The sequence below is a fragment of the Haliotis cracherodii genome, unplaced genomic scaffold (assembly GCF_022045235.1).
Source record: "Haliotis cracherodii isolate W230 unplaced genomic scaffold, xgHalCrac1.p SCAF_20, whole genome shotgun sequence".
Lineage (NCBI taxonomy): Eukaryota > Metazoa > Mollusca > Gastropoda > Lepetellida > Haliotidae > Haliotis > Haliotis cracherodii.
Window position 1 is genome coordinate 10924649 of NW_027266276.1, and position 20610 is coordinate 10945258.

Below are 20610 nucleotides of genomic sequence, written 5' to 3' on the forward strand. Positions count from 1 at the left end.
TCCCATTACGGGTCACGTCAGACCGACCTTAGCTCTGTATCATATAACTGGGAAGCAACACATACTGGCAGATCCTGGCACAGTCAGACTGGCTAGGGTCATCATCAGCTCAGGGCCCTTGCCCCCTCTACACGCAAGCTAGACAGCGAATGGGACTTCTCCCAGGAAGCGCTGCCTAGTCAAACCCACCCAAAACCCTTTCGAAGGGTGTGAAGACTCCCCAACACTGCAGCCTTCTGCATTACCCGGATTGTGAGAAGGGCTGTATTCCTGGTAGCAAACCCGTGTACTCTACCAATGTCAGTCAACTGATTTGGAGGTACCAACCTTAGGGAACCGAGAACAATGGGGAGTCGAACGTGGCATTTCGATAGCGAGGTCTGAATATTTGCCATGTTTTTCCTGAATTTTTTCAATCACATTAATGTCAAAAGGGACAGAAAACTCAATGATATAAATGATTTTATTGGATTTATCAAAAAGGAAACGAGCATGTTTGTTGGCCTGGATACGTCTGAGGCTGTTTTCGGGCCTTTTCCAAAGATGTTTGCATTTATCATTTTCCATGACGCCCTCCACATATTCCTCCACATATTCTTTCATGTCGATTAAGATACCGTGTGTGTGTGTGTGTGTGTGTGTGTGTGTGTGTGTGTGTGTGTGCCAAAGCTGGGCATTCACGGACAACGTGTTGGACAGTCTCATTAAATTCATTGCATAATCTACATTTCATGTTTACATTTTGATGCAAAACACACATTGAAGGTTTCGAGTGGAAAGTGACTGGTCTTCAGTTGCAAACAGAAAGCCTTCTGTTTCACTTTTCAGGCCAGCGGACCTCATCGAAGGACTCTGCGGGGTTGCCTACCTTCTCAACACACTGTACATACACTAAGGCAGGTCGACTTCATCTAAGAGAAGGACATTGCGGTGTAGCTGCTCTTCTCAGCACACTGCACATAACCCGATGCAGTCGTCGTTTAGATAGCCTCAACCTTAAAAGTCTGGGCCGATATGTGATGTGATATGGCACTTGGTTGACACCCATCTATTACAGTACCGTCCAGGTGCACAGAACCATCAACAAAATCAACACTGACATTGAGATTATGTCCCACATCTTATTAAACTTACACTTGCGGTGTCACATCTATATATCGTTACCAGAGAGACAATTAAACCAATTAAACACATTTTTATGAACAAGGAACACACACTGATCATATTGTTTGTTTGTTTTTTTAACGCCCGACATTGAATTTATGTCCCACATCTTTGGCTCGTTTAAGAAAACTGTGGAATGGCCTGTTTTCAGCATGAGTCTTGACATGCTTCACAAGAGGATCATCAGACAAATAAATGTGTGTAAAAGTGCACAATACAATTCTATCACAAAGAGCCTCCACGTTAATCAAACCCCCCTCCCATTAAAATTGGTAAATATATGCGATTGGGGGAAGAACGAGGGTGGTGCGATCTATTGTCTGACCTGATTCTTAGTGTGAGGGTATCAATACCCTGAATTTCTTCTTCTTCTTCTTAATATTATTATTTAATTAATTAACGGGCATCTTGCCGAGTGCAGCCTTAAGAAAATAATCAAACATTATCGTCTTTATTATTAATATTCTTGATTATGCTATATGCAATTGTGCTATTGCTACTCAAGCACACGTAAGTTTGCCTGAGGTCAGGAGTAATACTGTCAGGGGCTAGTAATTTAGATAAAAACCATGTCACATGATCTATGTCACATTTATTTCCACTGATTTAAAAAATAAATAAATATGGAATAAAAAGTCTTTTTTCATGACGATATAAATCGCCAACATCGGTTTTTTTAACGTTTATCATAAGCATGCGTAAGATGTTTAAGGCCGCATATATTAGAAACCGAATGTCAAGAACCATTTAAACGTGATAGGAAACTCGACACCAAAGTCGTGTTCAACACAACGTTCACTGAAGCCCGCTTACGAGCGAGCAATATTGACTGGTACACTATTTAACACAGGAACAAAGGATGATATGGCGGAATGAGGGAGCTTATGCCAGGTACATATTTTGAGTTATTTACGTCACATGAGCATGTTGTTTGTAATGGTATTGCCTAAAACAGGGCTGTTTGTTTATGTCCAAAGATTGACTGCCATGTTGCATTTTAGGCAGCTCTGCGCGTTGCGTTTAAGAAAACAGCGATCGGTTGACTGCGACGCAAAGACACTGTATATTCACTGCAGGCATAGATGGTGCTTATACGCGTAGAATTTTCTTTAATTTCTAAGATTCAGAGTTTAAAGTCTGATATTATTGTCATTGATTACACAGGGCAGTGTTTGAAATTGTTCTCGAAAGGTATGCATGACTTGGCTGTTATTGTCAATACGATATGCTAGTTTTCTAAATATTTTGTGAATTAGTTTTGGGTCATGCTCGAGCTGTTGTACATTTTCATAATAAAAGAGGACTATTCAATCCTTTCAGAACTTTACTGTGTGAAGCACATATTTCTTAAGTTATAGTAATGATTTTGTCGCTTTTAACAGTAACAGAAATTGGAACTGTGTCACAAGCAAACAGTAAACAAATGTTCACCTTTTCATTGCAAAATGATTACTTGCAAGGACAAATGTCAGCAAAATGACAATTAGAGCATCATTCATCCCTTCTCAACAATTCAAACTTTTTTGCTATACGTGCATTTTTTCGTCATGTTTACTTGAACATGTCACCACGTTTTCTAATAACCTATATAATGTATTAAGCGGATGATAACACGATACTTATCGGATAACCAGTAGAACGCGTAATAGGAAGTGAAATCTGTTTCAGTGTCTGTGAGCTGGCGAGTGACAGCTAATATCCCCAGAGAGTGTTGGGAAAACAGTTTGACCTAGAATTTATCTCGAAGCATCATTCAAGAGGTCATGGCGTGTCCTACTCGGCGTTTGCTGGTAAGAATAACCTCAGACAGGAGCGTATTCAGTTCCTTCAGATGGAAAGTACGAGCAAGTACTTCTAAGCATTTACGTTTTGCCGACTAAGCTGCTCAAATCAAATGTGGTTTTCATCAAGACACTGCCTTATGCGCCCTATATTCCAAAGTTCGCTTTTATGGTTTTCCGCACTAGCTGGCAACCCTATCGGTGTTGTATAACAATCATAATAATCTTCACAGCTGCTGCATTGCGAATACTGACGTAACGTAGTGGTTGTTGGGAACATGTTCAGAATGTCGTTCAATACAAAGTGATAATGATAGGATGGGCGTGGATATCTTTGAGGACTTTGCTGAAGGTATATTTTTTGTTTACTTTGTTTTTCTTCGTGAATGTGTCGTTGCACATGAATAACTTGACACTGGACACGTACAATTACCATCATATATCCCTTGTGTCATGGGCATGCATTTAGCATGTGGACATACTTATTTTTTTGTCTCTTGCGTCATTATTTAACTTGAAAAAACATTCAATATTTCGATGTTGCTTTCGAAGAGGTGGACCGTAGGGTGTTACAGGAAGCAGGACACGCTTACCCTTTTTGCGGACACCCGATGCCATCACTGATTTTAAGTGATCCATTCGTATAACTTTCACCGCTATTTTGTCTTTCACGCCCAATGGAATCTTTTTCGTCGGATAATCCAGACTGGTTATTATCTGGCGTTGACGTTTATTTTCAAACGTCATTATGTTATTGATAGATGTATTCTTTGACCCTTGATTCTTTTCATTCATGAGCAGAGAACAAAGGTTCATATTATTGTTTGCTTTTATAAGTACATTGACCCGTGAAGTTCCGGGGTAGAATAGGTCTTCAGCAAACACATGCTTGCTGTAAAAGGCGACTATGCTTGTCGTAGAGGCGACTAACGGGATCGGGTGGTCAGGCTCGCTGACTTGGTTGGTGCATGTCATCGATTCCAGTTGCGTGGATCGAGGCTCATGATATCAATCACTAGATTGTCTGGTCCAGACTCGATTATTTACAGACCGTCGTCATATAGCTGGAATATTGCTGAGAGCGGCGTAAAACATCAAATCAAACCAAACAATAAGTACATAAACGTTCCAAAAGTGCTCTCTGTCGTATATAGTGCCATCAGGGATATGGGGATTCCAGAATGTTGTGGCGTTCTTCCGAATATATTATTTGTGATAGCAAGTCCGACCTTATGACAACGGCGATGTTAGCTGAAGGAAAAGACTGAAATGTGATACACAATTTTTATGTTACTTTTGAAGGTAGAGCAATGAGTTGTGTACCCCAATAAGACGATATATTGTTCATTCTTCCCCGCCCTGAAGGCAGGGAAGTATGCGGGAAAGGTTAATTTCATATAGCATGTATGTCGACATATTGGTTTATTTGAAATTTCAAGCCACGCAGTTACCTTAACGAAACATACAAATCACGAGAGAAACAGACAGAATGTACCTTGCCGTAGCATATAACAATAACTATAATAATATAACAACTGAACAATAAGGATTATGAATATTTTGGGGGATATTTTTTAAGAAATTGTTACCCAGTCTTCACTACAAAAACATATCCCCAAAAATATTCTGGACCCCTAACTTCGTTTGCTCAGTAGATCTATGTCCTATACAGGTAATTATATAATATTTCGTCTCGATATCAATTATTTGTCTTATGCATAGTATTCTCTACAGTGGTGTACCGGGTGTGGGGTTATCGAGATCATGTTGTTATCCATATATAGGTATCAGGGGAGGGAACATGAACTTGTTTGATAGGATTTACTTGGGCATACACATGAAAGTATATAAGCAATAAACAAATGATGCCAATCACTGGATTGTCAGGTCCAGACTCGATTATTTACAGACCGCCGTCATAAAGCTGGAATATTGCTGAGTGTGGCGTTATACAACAAAGAAACAAACAAAACACAATTATCGTCTTTTCAACAGTTTACAATGATATTAAATATACGTGTAATTAAATTTAATTTCAATTTTGAAAATTATAAACATACCACACGACCATGTTTACGAGAAGGTTTCACCTTTGACGAATTCATCAAAAAACTACTGAAAGATACACTGTATGAAATGTTTCATTTCCTCCACATACATATACATCCAGTGAAAGCCTCTACCATGTAGAACGCAATGCTCCAAGGTCATCTAACCTCATCCTGGCGTTAGTTAGTGCATTGTTAACGAAGTTAGGCAGGCATACAGGTATTTGTGTGTTATTTTAGGATCGTGGATTTACCTATGGCATTTTTATTGCTTTGACTGTTGCACGGGGCAATGAATTCATTTCATATAAAGCAATACGCAAGTGTATCGAGAATTATTCCTTGAGAACGTTTGTTGTTAACGTGGATATACTATACGTGAGTATTCTAATAATTTTATACTGACTTTCATATAAATTTATATTTTGCGTCGACATTTTAACGAGCTGGTACCGAGCTGGTACTCTGCGTCTGTTTGATAATTAATGCTTCCTGTTTTCCACCTGCATGGAAGAATTCAAGCATATATTGGTAATAGGATATTTATCGCACATATTGTTTTATCCGTCCTAGTATCCAAACTATATTTTGCCCATCTATTGTCACATTGGACGTATTTCGCGGGTAAAGGTAAGGGTACCAAGTGATGCAGTGTTGCTATGCTACCATGATCAGGCCCCGTGAAGATCCGGGTTGGAACTGGTCTTCACCCGCCCATGCTTGTCGTAAGAGGCGACTAACAGGATCAGGTGGCCAGGGTTACTAACACGGATGATGCATGTCATTGTACCCCATTGGTTTAGATCAATGCTTATGATGTCAATCACTGGATTGTGTAGCCCAGATTCGGTTATGTTTTTGTTGTTAAACGCCGATCACAGCAATATTCGGGATCGGGTGGTCAGGCTCGCTGACTTGGTTAATGCAGTCCATCGTATCCCAATTGCGTAGATCGATGCTCATGATGTAAGTCACTGGATTGTCTGGTCCCGACTCGATTATTTACAGACCGCCGTAATATATGCTGAGATATTGCTCAGTTCGGCGTCAAACAAACAAACAAACTTTAAGCTGACGTGTGTTATATGAGCGCGGCTAGCACATAGGCTATGTTTCTTTCCTGCTAAGATTCGCTGGTCGCGGGTTCGAATCCCAGATTCCCACCGATTATAACACTTGGATTGTCAGTAATGTGAGCGTCCACGACCGGCGTCACATTAGACACGCAGTGATATGACTGAAAACTGTAAAAGTGGCGTTTAACCCAAGACACTTACTAACAGTACATAGGAAGTTTTGCATTCATTTCAAAATAAATAAACCATTGCATTCATTTCATAATAAATAAACCATAAAAATAAGTATTTTTTTCCAAAATAATAAAAATCATATGTACGGTGTATCCAGGTTAGGAAAGACGTTTAAACTAATTTGTTACTTATATGAGAGAAAAAGAAAAAAAAAACACTTCATAAAGCTTAAAGTTTCAAAATGCTTCAGTAAAATATTAACCTTCGAGTCTCCGAGATATTATCAGAAACGCACCGCTGCTAACTTGAAAGGGACAGATATAATTTAGCTTATCTTGGAAGAAATCTGAGATACCAGATTAGCAGAAAATTAAAAATGAACGAAACACGTTTTTGTCATAAAATGTGCATGTGTGAGAAAAATAATAATTCAGTTTTCGAATCAAAAACTCATGAATGAGATACGGACACACGTGATGAAGGATATTTTCACCGCGACTACTCATAGCTAATAAAAAATATTGTTTTGCAAGAGAAATAAATACCATGTCAAAAGTACAGATTGATTCGTGACGACAAAGTGAAGGTGTTGCCATAGTAACTAATCCGACTTAATATAACAAATCAGTGTTAACAAAAACGGTTAGTGTTCAGACATTAATTAGACTTTGGACCTGAAGACTCTGTCTTGGCTGTGTTGAGATTATGGTGGAACCTTTTAGTTCGTCATCGGCACCATGGCACCGGTGTAAATGTATTGATAGACCGATAGGAACTAACATACTCACTGGGACAATCGTTCCCAGCTTAGAATTTCCTTCCCCGGATTTTGCTTAATGGTAATTTGTGACGAGGTGTATGATTCCAAGAGAGGCATGTGTCCTTTTACCATACTGTTCGTCGTGGTTTTATTTCATTTGTTCATATTGTCATCTATGCATAGAAATTCAGAGTGTCAAAACACTCTCCACAAGGCTGTGTGGCAAGAGGGATGACTTTCCTATTGTCAACTTTCCTTTATGTCGAGTAATATTCCTGCAGCTCAAGCCCTGTGTCCACATTTCACAATTTTAGAGGTCTTTCCAGTGAGATTTCAAAGAGCGTCATACGATTCTTGCACAGAACCTGTTTCATCAAGGTTACAACATTCAAGGCCTCAGTAAAGCTATCAAGAAGTTTTATGGTAGACACGTGGAGGACATTTCCAAACTTGACGCATCAGTGACAAGAATGATGTCCGATGCGATTCCCATTTTTGACTTGTACAACATATCCCTATGTTTTAACAGGTGAACAATGGACTTGCCTTTGCGTTTGTTGGTGACGCGGTCCACCGGTTGGTCAGGATGCGCTCACCTTATCGCGAATCCCTGATAGTGATTCATAAAACACATGCTCATGATACAGTCCAAATCGTATAATCGACTTGGCTTTTGGCAGAGATTTCTTATGAATATGGAAAGGATTTTGTTGCCTTTACTGATAGTGGCACATGGTTCCCTCTTCTGTGAGACATGTAACTAAATTCTAGCATACAGGTAACTATTAGTAATCTCGAAGTATTGTTTTATTTGGCGGTGACTTTAGTTCTTAGTGAGTACGTTGTGCTCAAGAACACTGATAGGACATTAGTTACACGCCCAGGGCATTGCTTCCTTCGGATGTGTAGCTTGGGGACATTGTTACCTAGATAGGTCATCAACAACCCATGCTTGCCGTAAAAAAGCGACTGCGCTTGTCGTAAGAGGCGACTCGCGGGATCGGGTGGTCAGGCTCGCTGATCTGGTTGTTGCATGTCATCGAATCCCAGTAGCGTAGATCGATGCTCATGATATCAATCACTTGATTGTCTGGTCCAGACTCGATTATTTACAGACCGCTGTCATATAGCTGAAATATTGCTGAGTGCGGCGGTAAACAAAAAACAAACAAACTGTTACCAAGAAATGAACGCCCAAGGAAATCAGACACCAGGTTGTCCTGGATTACTGATCCCAGGATTCAATGTCCCGGTGACAATGAGTTTGTAGGACTCTGCACCGCCTCTCGGTAGCTCCATGTCATTTCTAAGGTCCAGGGTCCCGTTACTCAGCGTTACGACTGTCGTAAGTCTATGTTAAAGTAGGTTGTTTATGACCCCTTTGTGGAACGGGCCGAGAGAGTATGTACATCTTTTCATTCTGTCAGAGACAAGTACGACTCCTCACGCCGTTTCCAATGAGGCTACAGTAACCTTTGCTTGTCGAGGCGACCATATATTGGATGGTCAATCTCGGTCACACTCACAAGCCCATCTGATTCCGATGCCCCTAATCGCTGCTAATACATTCAGTTATTGGTTTGCTTCGTTAGGATTCGATTTTGTTATGGCACCTGTGATATAGCTGTGATTGTATTGCCTTATCTTTATGCTGGGACGTACAATAACATGTATTCACTGTCATACGATCCATGATTGGCTTTCAAAGCCTAAGCAACCCCACTTAACACAAAAGTAACTGATAAACAAAGGCGAAAAAATTAAAAACAAGTCTCAAAAGAATTTATTAGCGTTATCGTAGGTTCCATATCTAAAAGATCAAATGAAGAACATGTGTATGGTGGGCAGAGGGACGTTCGACGTAAGTGTGTTAAATGGCGAGAAATCGTAAATGAGGTCAGTGAGCTAATCAGTGCATAACCTTTTTCTTGAGCTTTTTTGGTGAAAGAATTTAGGAAATGTCAATATCACAAGACTGAAGAATGACACCCCTTTCTGTGCCAACATACAGGCTGGTCTACTCCACGAACGTGCACTAAGAGGCACGTCTACTACACCAACATGTACTAAGAGACATGTCTACGCCACCAACATGTACTAAGAGGCTAGTCTACCACACCTACATGTACTAAGAGACTTGTCTACCACGCCAACATGTTTAAAGAGGCGTGTATGCTACACCAACATGTACTAAGAGGCACGACTACAACACCAACTGGTACTAAAAGGCCTATCTACACAACCAACATGAACTAAGAGACATGTCTACTACACCAATATGTGGACTAAGAGACACGTCGACAACACCAACATGTACTAAGAGGCTTGTCTACTACACCAACATGTACAAAGATACATATCTACGACACAAACATGTACTAAGAGACTTGTCCACTACATCAACATGTACTAAGAGACTGGTCTACTAGACCAACATGTACTAAGAGACTTGTCCACTACACCAACATGTACTAAGAGGCACGTCTGCTACACCAACATGTACTAAGATAAATGTCTACTACACCAACATGTACTAAGAGACTGGTCTACTACACCAACATGTACTAAGAGACTGGTCTGCTACACCAACATGTACTAAGAGACATGTCCACTACACCAACATGTACTAAGATACATGTCTACTACACCAACATGTACTAAGATACATGTCCACTACACCAACATGTACTAAGATACATGTCCACTACACCAACATGTACTAAGATACATGTCTACTACACCAACATGTACAAAGAGACTGGTCTACTACACCAACATGTACTAAGATACATGTCTACTACACCAACATGTACTAAGAGACATGTCTACTACACCAACATGTACAAAGAGACTGGTCTACTACACCAACATGTACAAAGAGACTGGTCTACTACACCAACATGTACTAAGAGGCTTGTCTTCTACACCAACATGTACTAAGAGACTGGTCTGCTACACCAACATGTACTAAGAGACTGGTCTGCTACATCAACATGTACTAAGAGACTGGTCTGCTACACCAACATGTACTAAGAGACTGGTCTACTACACCAACATGTACTAAGAGACTGGTCTGCTACACCAACATGTACTAAGATACATGTCTACTACACCAACATGAACTAAGAGACTGGTCTGCTACATCAACATGTACTAAGAGACTGGTCTGCTACACCAACATGTACTAAGAGACTGGTCTACTACACCAACATGTACTAAGAGACATGTCCACTACACCAACATGTACTAAGAGACATGTCTACTAGACCAACATGTACTAAGATACATGTCTACTACACCAACATGTACTAAGAGACATGTCCACTACACCAACATGTACTAAGATACATGTCTACTACACCAACATGTACTAAGAGACATGTCTACTACACCAACATGTACTAAGAGACATGTCTACTAGACCAACATGTACTAAGAGACTGGTCTACTACACCAACATGTACTAAGAGACATGTCTACTACACCAACATGTACTAAGATACTGGTCTACTACACCAACATGTACTAAGAGACATGTCTGCTAGACCAACATGTACTAAGAGACTGGTCTACTACACCAACATGTACAAAGAGACTGGTCTACTACACCAACATGTACAAAGAGACTGGTCTACTACACCAACATGTACTAAGAGGCTTGTCTTCTACACCAACATGTACTAAGAGACTGGTCTGCTACACCAACATGTACTAAGAGACTGGTCTGCTACATCAACATGTACTAAGAGACTGGTCTGCTACACCAACATGTACTAAGAGACTGGTCTACTACACCAACATGTACTAAGAGACTGGTCTGCTACACCAACATGTACTAAGATACTGGTCTACTACACCAACATGAACTAAGAGACTGGTCTGCTACATCAACATGTACTAAGAGACTGGTCTGCTACACCAACATGTACTAAGAGACTGGTCTACTACACCAACATGTACTAAGAGACATGTCCACTACACCAACATGTACTAAGAGACATGTCTACTAGACCAACATGTACTAAGATACATGTCTACTACACCAACATGTACTAAGAGACATGTCCACTACACCAACATGTACTAAGATACATGTCTACTACACCAACATGTACTAAGAGACATGTCTACTACACCAACATGTACTAAGAGACATGTCTACTAGACCAACATGTACTAAGAGACTGGTCTACTACACCAACATGTACTAAGAGACATGTCTACTACACCAACATGTACTAAGATACTGGTCTACTACACCAACATGTACTAAGAGACATGTCTGCTAGACCAACATGTACTAAGAGACTGGTCTACTACACCAACATGTACTAAGATACATGTCCACTACACCAACATGTACTAAGATACATGTCTACTACACCAACATGTACAAAGAGACTAGTCTACTACACCAACATGTACTAAGATACATGTCTACTACACCAACATGTACTAAGAGACATGTCTACTACACCAACATGTACAAAGAGACTTGTCTACTACACCAACATGTACTAAGAGACTGGTCTGCTACACCAACTTGTACTAAAAGACTGGTCTACTACACCAACATGTACTAAGAGACTGGTCTACTACACCAACATGTACTAAGAGACTGGTCTGCTACACCAACATGTACTAAGAGACATGTCCACTACACCAGCATGTACTAAGAGACCGGTCTACTACACCAACATGTACAAAGAGACATGTCCACTACACCAACATGTACTAAGAGACTGGTCTACTACACCAATATGTACTAAGAGACTGGTCTGCTACACCAACATGTACTAAGAGACTGGTCTACTACACCAACATGTACTAAGAGACATGTCCACTACACCAACATGTACTAAGAGACATGTCCACTACACCAACATGTACTAAAAGGCACGTCTGCCACAACAACATGTACAAAGAGGCATGTCTACACACCAATATGTACTAAGAGGCTTGTCTACTAGACCAACATGTAGTAAGAGACGTGTCTACTACACCAACATGTACCTGGAGTCATATCTACCGCACCAACATGTCCTCGGAGGCTGGGCTGCTGCACCAGCGTTGACTAAGAGGTTCTAATGGTTCATTTAAGGCCACTCAGTATATTCTTGTGGTACGGTTAGCCGATATAACCCTGCAGTGTCTGGTCGAGGCTCGATTATTCACAGATCGACGTCACATATCTGGAACACTGCTTCGTGCGGCGTTAACAACAACAAGGAAACACTAATCCTTAGTTGGGAAGGGCGAACTAAACACAGAAACATTTGCGTGGATCAATATATTTCATATAGTAGGTCGAATCCCAGAGTTTCCTCTACTGATATGCATATTATTGTCTCAACACTATACATCAACAACGACAACCGACGTTATCTTTGGGCTTTCCTTCCTCATAGGGCTGATAGGCCCTGATATAACTGAAACACTGTTGAAAGTGTCGTTTGACACGCTGTAGCCTAGGTGCCCCAACGTGGTCAAGTGGACTGAGCGCCCACTGGTTCAGTGGCTCGATCCCGTCTCTATAAGTATCCAATAACAGGACACGTCTCTATAAGTGTCCAATAACAGGACACGTCTCTATAAGTGTCCAATAACAGGACACGTGTCTATAAGTGTCCAATGTCAGGACACGTGTCTAAAAGTATCCAATAACAGGACACGTCTCTGTAAGTGTCCAATGGCAGGACACGACTCTATAAGTATCCAATAACAGGACACGTCTCTATAAGTGTCCAATAACAGGACACGTGTCTATAAGTATCCAATGACAGGACACGTCTCTGAAAGTGTCGACCTCCTCCGTGGTCTAAAGGTAGAGCGTCCGCCCGGAGAGCGGAAGGTTCGGGTTTCGATCCCCGACCGCGTCATACCAAACGACGTTAAAAGATGGTACTTGTTGTTACCCTGTCTGGCGCTCGGCATTAAGGGTCTAAAACAAGGACTGGTCGGCTCGAAGTCAGTATACTGTGTCTGAGTGGGGTATTCATGTTAAACTGTGGCATGGTAGCTCAGTGAACTAGCACTATAAATCGGCATCAGTCCGGACTAGTACAAGCAGCCACACACACACACACACACACACACGTGCATGCACGTCGCTATATAAGTGCAATAATCTTGGACGCGACGTTAAACCCCATTTCACCTCACCTCTGAAAGTGTCCAGTGACAGGACACGTCTCTTTACATGTGGGGGCGGTCGGGTAGTCTAGTGATGAAGCGTTCGCTGAAGACCCGGGTTCGATGCCCGATATGGGTACAATGTGTGAAGCCCATTCTGGTCTCCCTCGCCGTGATATTGCTGGAATATTGCGAAAAGCGGAGTAAAACCAAACTAACTCACTCACTCTATACGTGTGCAATGACAGGATACGTCTCAAAATGTGCCCAATGGCAGGACACGTTTCTATACGTGTGCAATGACGAGACACGTCTATGTAAGTGTCCACTAACGGGAAAGACTATAACGGGATGTTTCAGTCGCTAACGGGACACCACTCGATAACGGGATATGTCATTATGTGGAAGGTGTGCTTTGATGCGAACACCACTTCCTTATTGAAAGATGATCCACGACAGTCCAGCCCGAGCGTAATATATTACGTGACCCTACTATTCGACTATAAAACGTGCCCTGACTTCGTACGAGGAGTTTAAGAGTCTTACGCATTGGTGGCCATTGTCACTCGTCTAACAGTTAGATACATTCACAGTCTTTGCCGAGGTGTACACGAGGGTGACGTTCGGTTGAGTTCCATTTCCTTATGTGTCGTTGTATCAAGGTGAGATTAAACGTACATGCATAGATATGTTTTACTAATGTTCTAGATGTTTGTAGTTTTTGTCGAAAGGTAGAAACGATGGGAAAGATTAAAACGGGGGTGAAATTGGGTTTAACGTCGCGTCCAAGATTATTAAGGGGTATTCATGTTAAACTGCGGCATGGTATCTCAGTGAGCTAGCATTATAAATCTGCACCAGTCCGGACTAGAACAAGCAGCCACACACACACACACACACACACACACACACACACACACACACACACACACACACACACACACACACACACACGTGCATACACATCGCTATATAAGTGCAATAATCTTGGACGCGACGTTAAACCCGATTTCACCTCACCTCACCATAAGAGGCGAGTAACGAGATCGGGTGGTCAGGCTCGCTGACTTGGTTGAAGCATGGCATCGTATCCCAATTGCGTGGTTCGATGCTCATGATATCAATCACTGGATTGTCTGGTCCAGACTCGGTTATTTACAGACCGCGGTCATATAGCTGGAATATTGCTGAATGCGGCGTTAACAAACAAACCAACAAAGCTTCACCCTTCACAAAGTCACCAATGCATGTACTTGTGTATGAGTAACAAATGGTCCATTTCAGTCACGTAGACACACCCATGTGTCATCATAGCCTTTGTAAATATGTGGCCTTCAAACTGTTTTGTTTTGCAGAAGATGTTTCTTCCGACGAGGACGGTGCGTTCAGTGCATGTCGTGCTGACGGTGACGTTCGCCATTTGTACATTCGTGCTGTCCATGAGGGAGATTTCCAGGTAATTATTCTTCACGCGTTGGATAATAATAAAGCATTATCAGTTATACCTTAACATCTTTGTAAACCCTGAAGCCAAATTATGTTTTTCCAGGATTTGTTTTTGAAGAATTAATTTATATTTCTACTCACCTATACTTCCTATCTCGTAATAACCCCTTGGGAGTTTTTACCTTTTTTTTGCAAGACCTGGTATTAAGTATGGTATCCTTATTTTTCTTGTATTTCTTGCACTTCACACTTCTCGGTTTTGGTGCTTACATTTTCAACAATTTTTCGTGCAGCCATTGCTATCGCCAACAGTCGTACACATAAACAGGCTTTATCACTGTCTTGTTGTAACGTCAAAATGTAAATTGGATTTCGGAGGCGTGTTTCCTCTCTTACACCGAACATGTCGTGTTATCCGTACTTCGAGACAAGTGGATTACCTACATGTACCCAGTGTAGTAAGGATTCTGCTGCGAACGTAGAATATCGTCATACTGAACAATATGGGGTTGATTAGCTTAGTGGTTAATATGGGGTTGGTTAGCTTAGTGGTAAACGTGTTCACTCGCCACGCCGAAGGTCCTCCCCTAGCCTTGCTCCAAGGCTGTACTGAAAGATAAATCAATGGATGTGTACTAATTCTATCTTCCTATTGGGCAAGTCCAGATATGTGGACAGTACAAGGATTCTTATAGGGACAACTTGTTCTTTTTATTTACATGACCCGTGAACATCCGGGGTAGGATAATTCTTCAGCAACCCATGCTTGCCGCGAAAGGCGACTATTCTTGTCGCAAGAGGCTCGCTAACTTGATTGATGCTTGTCATTGCATCCCAACTGCGTTGATCGCTTATTTCAATCACTGGATTGTCTGGTACAGCCTCGATTATTTACATGTAGCTGGAGTGAGGCTTAACACAACTAACAAACAAATATTATTTACATAATCTGGCAATTATTTTTTAAACTAATAACTTTTGCCTTAGAGACTTGTGCAAGTCTAGTCCTCCCCTACCGTGATATTGTAAGATTATCTCCAGGAGCGGCGTTAAAAATTCACTAACTTTGGAAAAAGGAGTGATACTTGGCTGTAACCGACTTGCTTAAATCTATCAAATTAAATTTACGTAAAAAGTTCTAATTTACATATGATTCAACATATTTTTTGATATTCCAGATTTGAGAAGCACTTCCGTCGACGTCATTCGATCTTCGGGGATGCAGATGTCTTGAAAGATAGTACAGAAAAAAGACGATTGATTTTCCCTCATATCAACGAAAGCATGTTTAATGCGAGCTCTTCAAAGCGAAAAGAATCTCACGAGACCAAGAAAAAAAGAAAATATACTAAATCAATTGTGTGGTTCAATACACCCAACTGGTTTACTCGCTTTTCGTCCAAATCCATATTCTCTGGATGTGAAGTCAGCCAGTGCACAATGTCTTACGATCATCATGACGTTCCCACCGCTGATGCCGTCCTCGTGAACGGCATTAACATCAGCGACAGCTCACCACCACCTCGACGACCGGAGCAAATGTTTGTGTTTTTCAGTCTGGAGCCACCAGTGTACATGGATATTTCCACCAAGTGGCAACATGCTTTCAATTGGACAATTACCTACAGACGGGACTCGGATGTATGGAGATCTTATGGAGAACTGCGCCGCAACAGGACAAAACTCAGCATGGATTATTTTGAAAAGATTTTGAAAAAAAAGACCAAAGCTGTTGCTTGGTTTGTGAGTCGATGTGTGTCACACAGCAAACGGGAGAGATATGTTCGCGAATTAAAAAAATACATTCAAGTTGATATTTACGGTCGGTGTGGTCCGTACAAGTGTGGCCGCAACTGCTATCAAAAGCTTGAGCAGTATCGCTTCTTTCTTGCCTTCGAGAATTCCCTGTGCGTTGATTATGTTACAGAAAAATTCTTTAAAACTTTCAAATACGATGTTGTCCCCGTGGTTAGAGGTGGAGCAAATTACTCGAGTTTGTTTGGTGATGGGTTTCTCATCAATACAGCCGATTTTCGCTCTGGTAAAAAGCTTGGCGCATACCTGAGTTTTTTAATGCAGGATGACACAGAGTATTTAAAAATATTGAGAGAAAAGCAGAAATATTATGTTGCTTTTCCTCGGCCATGGTGTGACTTATGTAAAAAGCTTCACAATGCGGAAGAATATAGTAAAAGAATTGATATCCATTCCTGGCTTGGGGAACGTAATTGTCACTTGCCTACAGATTTACGTTCAAGTAAATCATAATAATTCCTTACTCCTTACTGATATATATAATCCAATTGGTATCAGTTTGGTAAAAGCAGGCCAACACTTCCTTCATCCAGGAGAACACTTAAATGTGCCAATACATTTAATTACTGGGTGGTAGACATTCCTTGCAAGACAAACGTAATTGTCACTTGACTTCAGATTTACATTCAAGTAAATCATAATATTTCCTAACTCCTTACTGATTTTTAAAAAGAAAATATAATCAAATTGGTAACAGGTTGGTAAAAGTAAGACAACACTTCCTTTCATCCAGGAGAACACTTAAATTTGCCAATAAATTTAATTACTGGGTGATTGTCATTCCTTGCAAGACAAACGTAATTGTCACTTGCCAACAGATTTACGTTCAAGTAAATACTATGGTTTCAAATTAACCCCATAGTATAACATTCTGACTTTAAAATCTTTCGGAGCAAATTTGTATCAGTGTGATTGCACTAGGAACACCTAAACTTGTCCATGTATCCCATTTTTGGGAAGACTCTAGCTGAATAATATACCATTTTTAATGTCATAAGGACACCGAATTGCATTGTCAATGCCAGTGATAAGCCTGATGCCGATCCCTGTCGTATTCAGGATGCCAGCGTGTAAGGACGCTGGGTGTCATGTAAGAGTGACAAATGAGTAAAATATTTGGCCTTTAATCTTTGAGCACGCATGGCCATTTTTATTGTATGTGAAAGTCCCGGTCTAATTAATTTGTACCAGCTGTGCTTAGTTATATGAGTCAAGTGATGCCAAGACAATTTAAGTTGTATGCCGGATGCCAAGATAAGGGGCATTGGCACCCTCCTACCACAGACGGTTTCGCCTGTTAGATGAATCGGTCTCACGCAAGTAGGTTATGTCATGTCACTGCGGTCCGTAGACGACAATGCTTTGCCGTTGTGTCCTCACAGCGCTAAGGTCAGACTCGTCGAGATATCCATCTTGATCTCATAAAAGTTATCGTTTCTTCCAAAATATGTACATTGGCCTTATGATGCATTCCAGTGCTCTTTTGTATATTTTCCAGAATTTGTACAACCCATGAAGATCCAGGGTAGAATAGGTCTTCAGCAACCCATGCTGGCCGTAAAAGGCGACTATGCTTGCCGTAAGAGGCGACTAACGGGATAGGGTGGTCAGGCTCGCTGACTTGGTTGATACATGTCATCATATTCCCATAGCGTTTGTCGAGGCTCATAATGTTAATCACTGGATTGTTTGACCCAGACTCGATTATTTACAGACCGCGGTCATATAACTAGAATATTGCTGAGTGGGGCGTTAAACAAAAAAAACCCCAGTGTTTGTAGGAACTGATTATTTTTCAAAATTTCCGCCGCTATACGTAATGTGGAGTTGCGTGCTTTGACGTGCCATAAACCTATAATCGAGTGTTCGAATCCCAGATTTACCCTGGTTATTATTCCAGTTTTCTAAACTCCTTCCCCATACTCGTGGGTTTCCCCAAAGTGCTAAACGTTTTGGACCTGCTTAACTTTGTGCCTTCCTCCCACATTAATCTGACAATCATGATACAACTGAAATACCGTCAAAAGCGGCGTTAAACCTAATTTACATTTTTCCCCCTGGTCTATGAATCAATGTGCACTCAAATTTTATTCTCACCCCCCTGGGAAGGACACACAATAAGCTGCCGTATGAGACGCTAGATGATTTACAGACACATTGTCATCTTTTGCTACCGGGTACCCCTTCACTGCTGGGTAAACAAAGGCGTATTTCAGACGAAGTTTCTTGCCTTTTGAGATATAGAATGTAAAATGTATTTCAGTGTTGGATGGGACCGAAGCCCTAGAAACTCTTAGCAGTCAAGCTAGCGAACTCAGTCACCCATCCGCGTACTCTCTGCGACCAACGTTGTTTACCTTCGTCTGAATTGCAGTACATAGTACCACGTGCTACCATAGACAACGTAGTTTAAGTCAGTTCATTGTCAAGTGTCGTACCTAGAATTTCCTTGAATATTAATCTTGTTACTTGATGAAATTGATACTTGATAAATTGATACGTTATACAGTTGATACTTGATACTTTAGACTTGAGCACGATTTTCATCTCTTGAAACTTTACACGTGTGTTCGATTTACCAGCAAGTTTCAAATTCGTCGTGTGTCACTTTTCATTCTGAACCTCTTTTCTTGAAACACAAACTTCAGATAAACTGGGTCAAATTCCACTCCCCGACAAACTTCTCTTCACTGCAAAAACTTCCAGGTTCACACAGTTATATTGCTTCCCCGAACTAATGTTCTCAACACCCTTTTTGCCAGTGTTTGGCAGTGTTGTGTGGCATTCATTTAACAAACAGTGTCAAGCGGCATTACCTTTGTTGTGTTGCAATCAGTTATGTTTCACACATAAACTTGTGTTGCATTGACTTTTGTTTCATATGCATTGTGTTGCATTTACTTATGTTTCACACAATGAATTGTGATGCATTCAGTTATGTTTCACATGATGCAATCTATTGCAGTCACAATACCGTATTGCATTCAGTGATGTATTGCACATTGTTGTGTTGAATTCAATTGATTCACACAAAACGATGTGATGCATTAGGTATGTTTCACACAAGATGATGTGATTCGTTCAGTTATGTTTAACACAAGATGATGTGATGCATTCAGTAATGTTTCACACAAGACGATGTGATACATTCAGTTATGTTTCACACAAGATGATGTGATTCATTCAGTTATGTTTCACACAAGATGATGTGATTCATTCTGTTATGTTTCACACAAGATGATGTGATGCATTCAGTTATGTTTCACACAAGATGATGTGATTCATTCTATTATGTTTAACACACGATGATGTGATGCATTCAGTTATATTTCACACAAGATGATGTGATTCATTCTGTTATGTTTTACACAAGATGATGTGATGCATTCAGTAATGTTTCACACAAGATGATGTGATGCATTCAGTAATGTTTCACACAAGATGATGTGATTCATTCAGTTATGTCTCACACAAGATGATGTGATGCATTCAGTAATGTTTCACACAAGATGATGTGATTCATTCTGTTATGTTTCACACAAGATGATGTGATGCATTCAGTTATGTTTCACACAAGATGATGTGATGCATTCAGTAATGTTTCACACAAGATGATGTTATTCATTCTGTTATATTTCACACAAAATGATGTGATTCATTTAGTTATGTATCACACAAGATGATATGTTGCATTTAGTTTCGTTTCACACACATTGTCGTGTTTTTCAAGTTTGTGCCATGAACGTCACTTTGAAATTTCTATTCTCAGGAATATTCAATCATTTGCACATATGACCTTGCACACATTTGCAAAAGGAAAATACAATAATCTTCATATGATGATTATGTTATTAATGTTTTTAATTAGACGTTGTTTCTCAATAGTGTTTCAAAATCAGTAGTTTCACACTGTAAGACATCATTGCACTTGTTTTGAGGCATATGACTGCTTTTCCAACATTCCATGTCTTGTTTTATGCTTTGTAAATACAACAGGGGCCGACTATTTGATATTCTTGGGAGTGGGATTGGGGTGAGAGGGTTTATGAGATTTTACGGAACACAAATCAATGAAACAAAAATTATGCTTAAGACAACTGAATAAAAAAATACATTGCTGAAGATGGTTTAGAGAATGGGCTCTTCGTTTTGACTGAAACAGTTCCTGGTGGTTTTGCGGCTCTAGCTGAAACAATTTCGCATTCCATACCAAC

The 20610-nt window shown here is 40.5% G+C and overlaps 1 protein-coding gene across 3 annotated transcripts in view; it reads left to right on the plus strand.

The window, feature by feature from the left end:
- Positions 1 to 19516, plus strand: part of LOC139470112 (glycoprotein 3-alpha-L-fucosyltransferase A-like) — a 36503-nt gene extending 16987 nt beyond the window's left edge. The window contains exons 2-4 of one of the 3 annotated variants that reach the window (XM_071252405.1): positions 2833 to 2954; positions 14491 to 14591; positions 15760 to 19516. In XM_071252405.1, the coding sequence (XP_071108506.1) occupies positions 2928 to 2954; positions 14491 to 14591; positions 15760 to 16849 (1218 nt within the window). In that variant the 5' untranslated portion in view covers positions 2833 to 2927 and the 3' untranslated portion in view covers positions 16850 to 19516. Of the gene's footprint in view, positions 1 to 2832; positions 2955 to 13720; positions 13798 to 14490; positions 14592 to 15759 lie in introns of those variants that run through there. The other 2 variants (XM_071252406.1, XM_071252407.1) reach the window with 2 other exon arrangements.
- The last annotated feature ends 1094 nt before the right edge of the window (positions 19517 to 20610 follow it).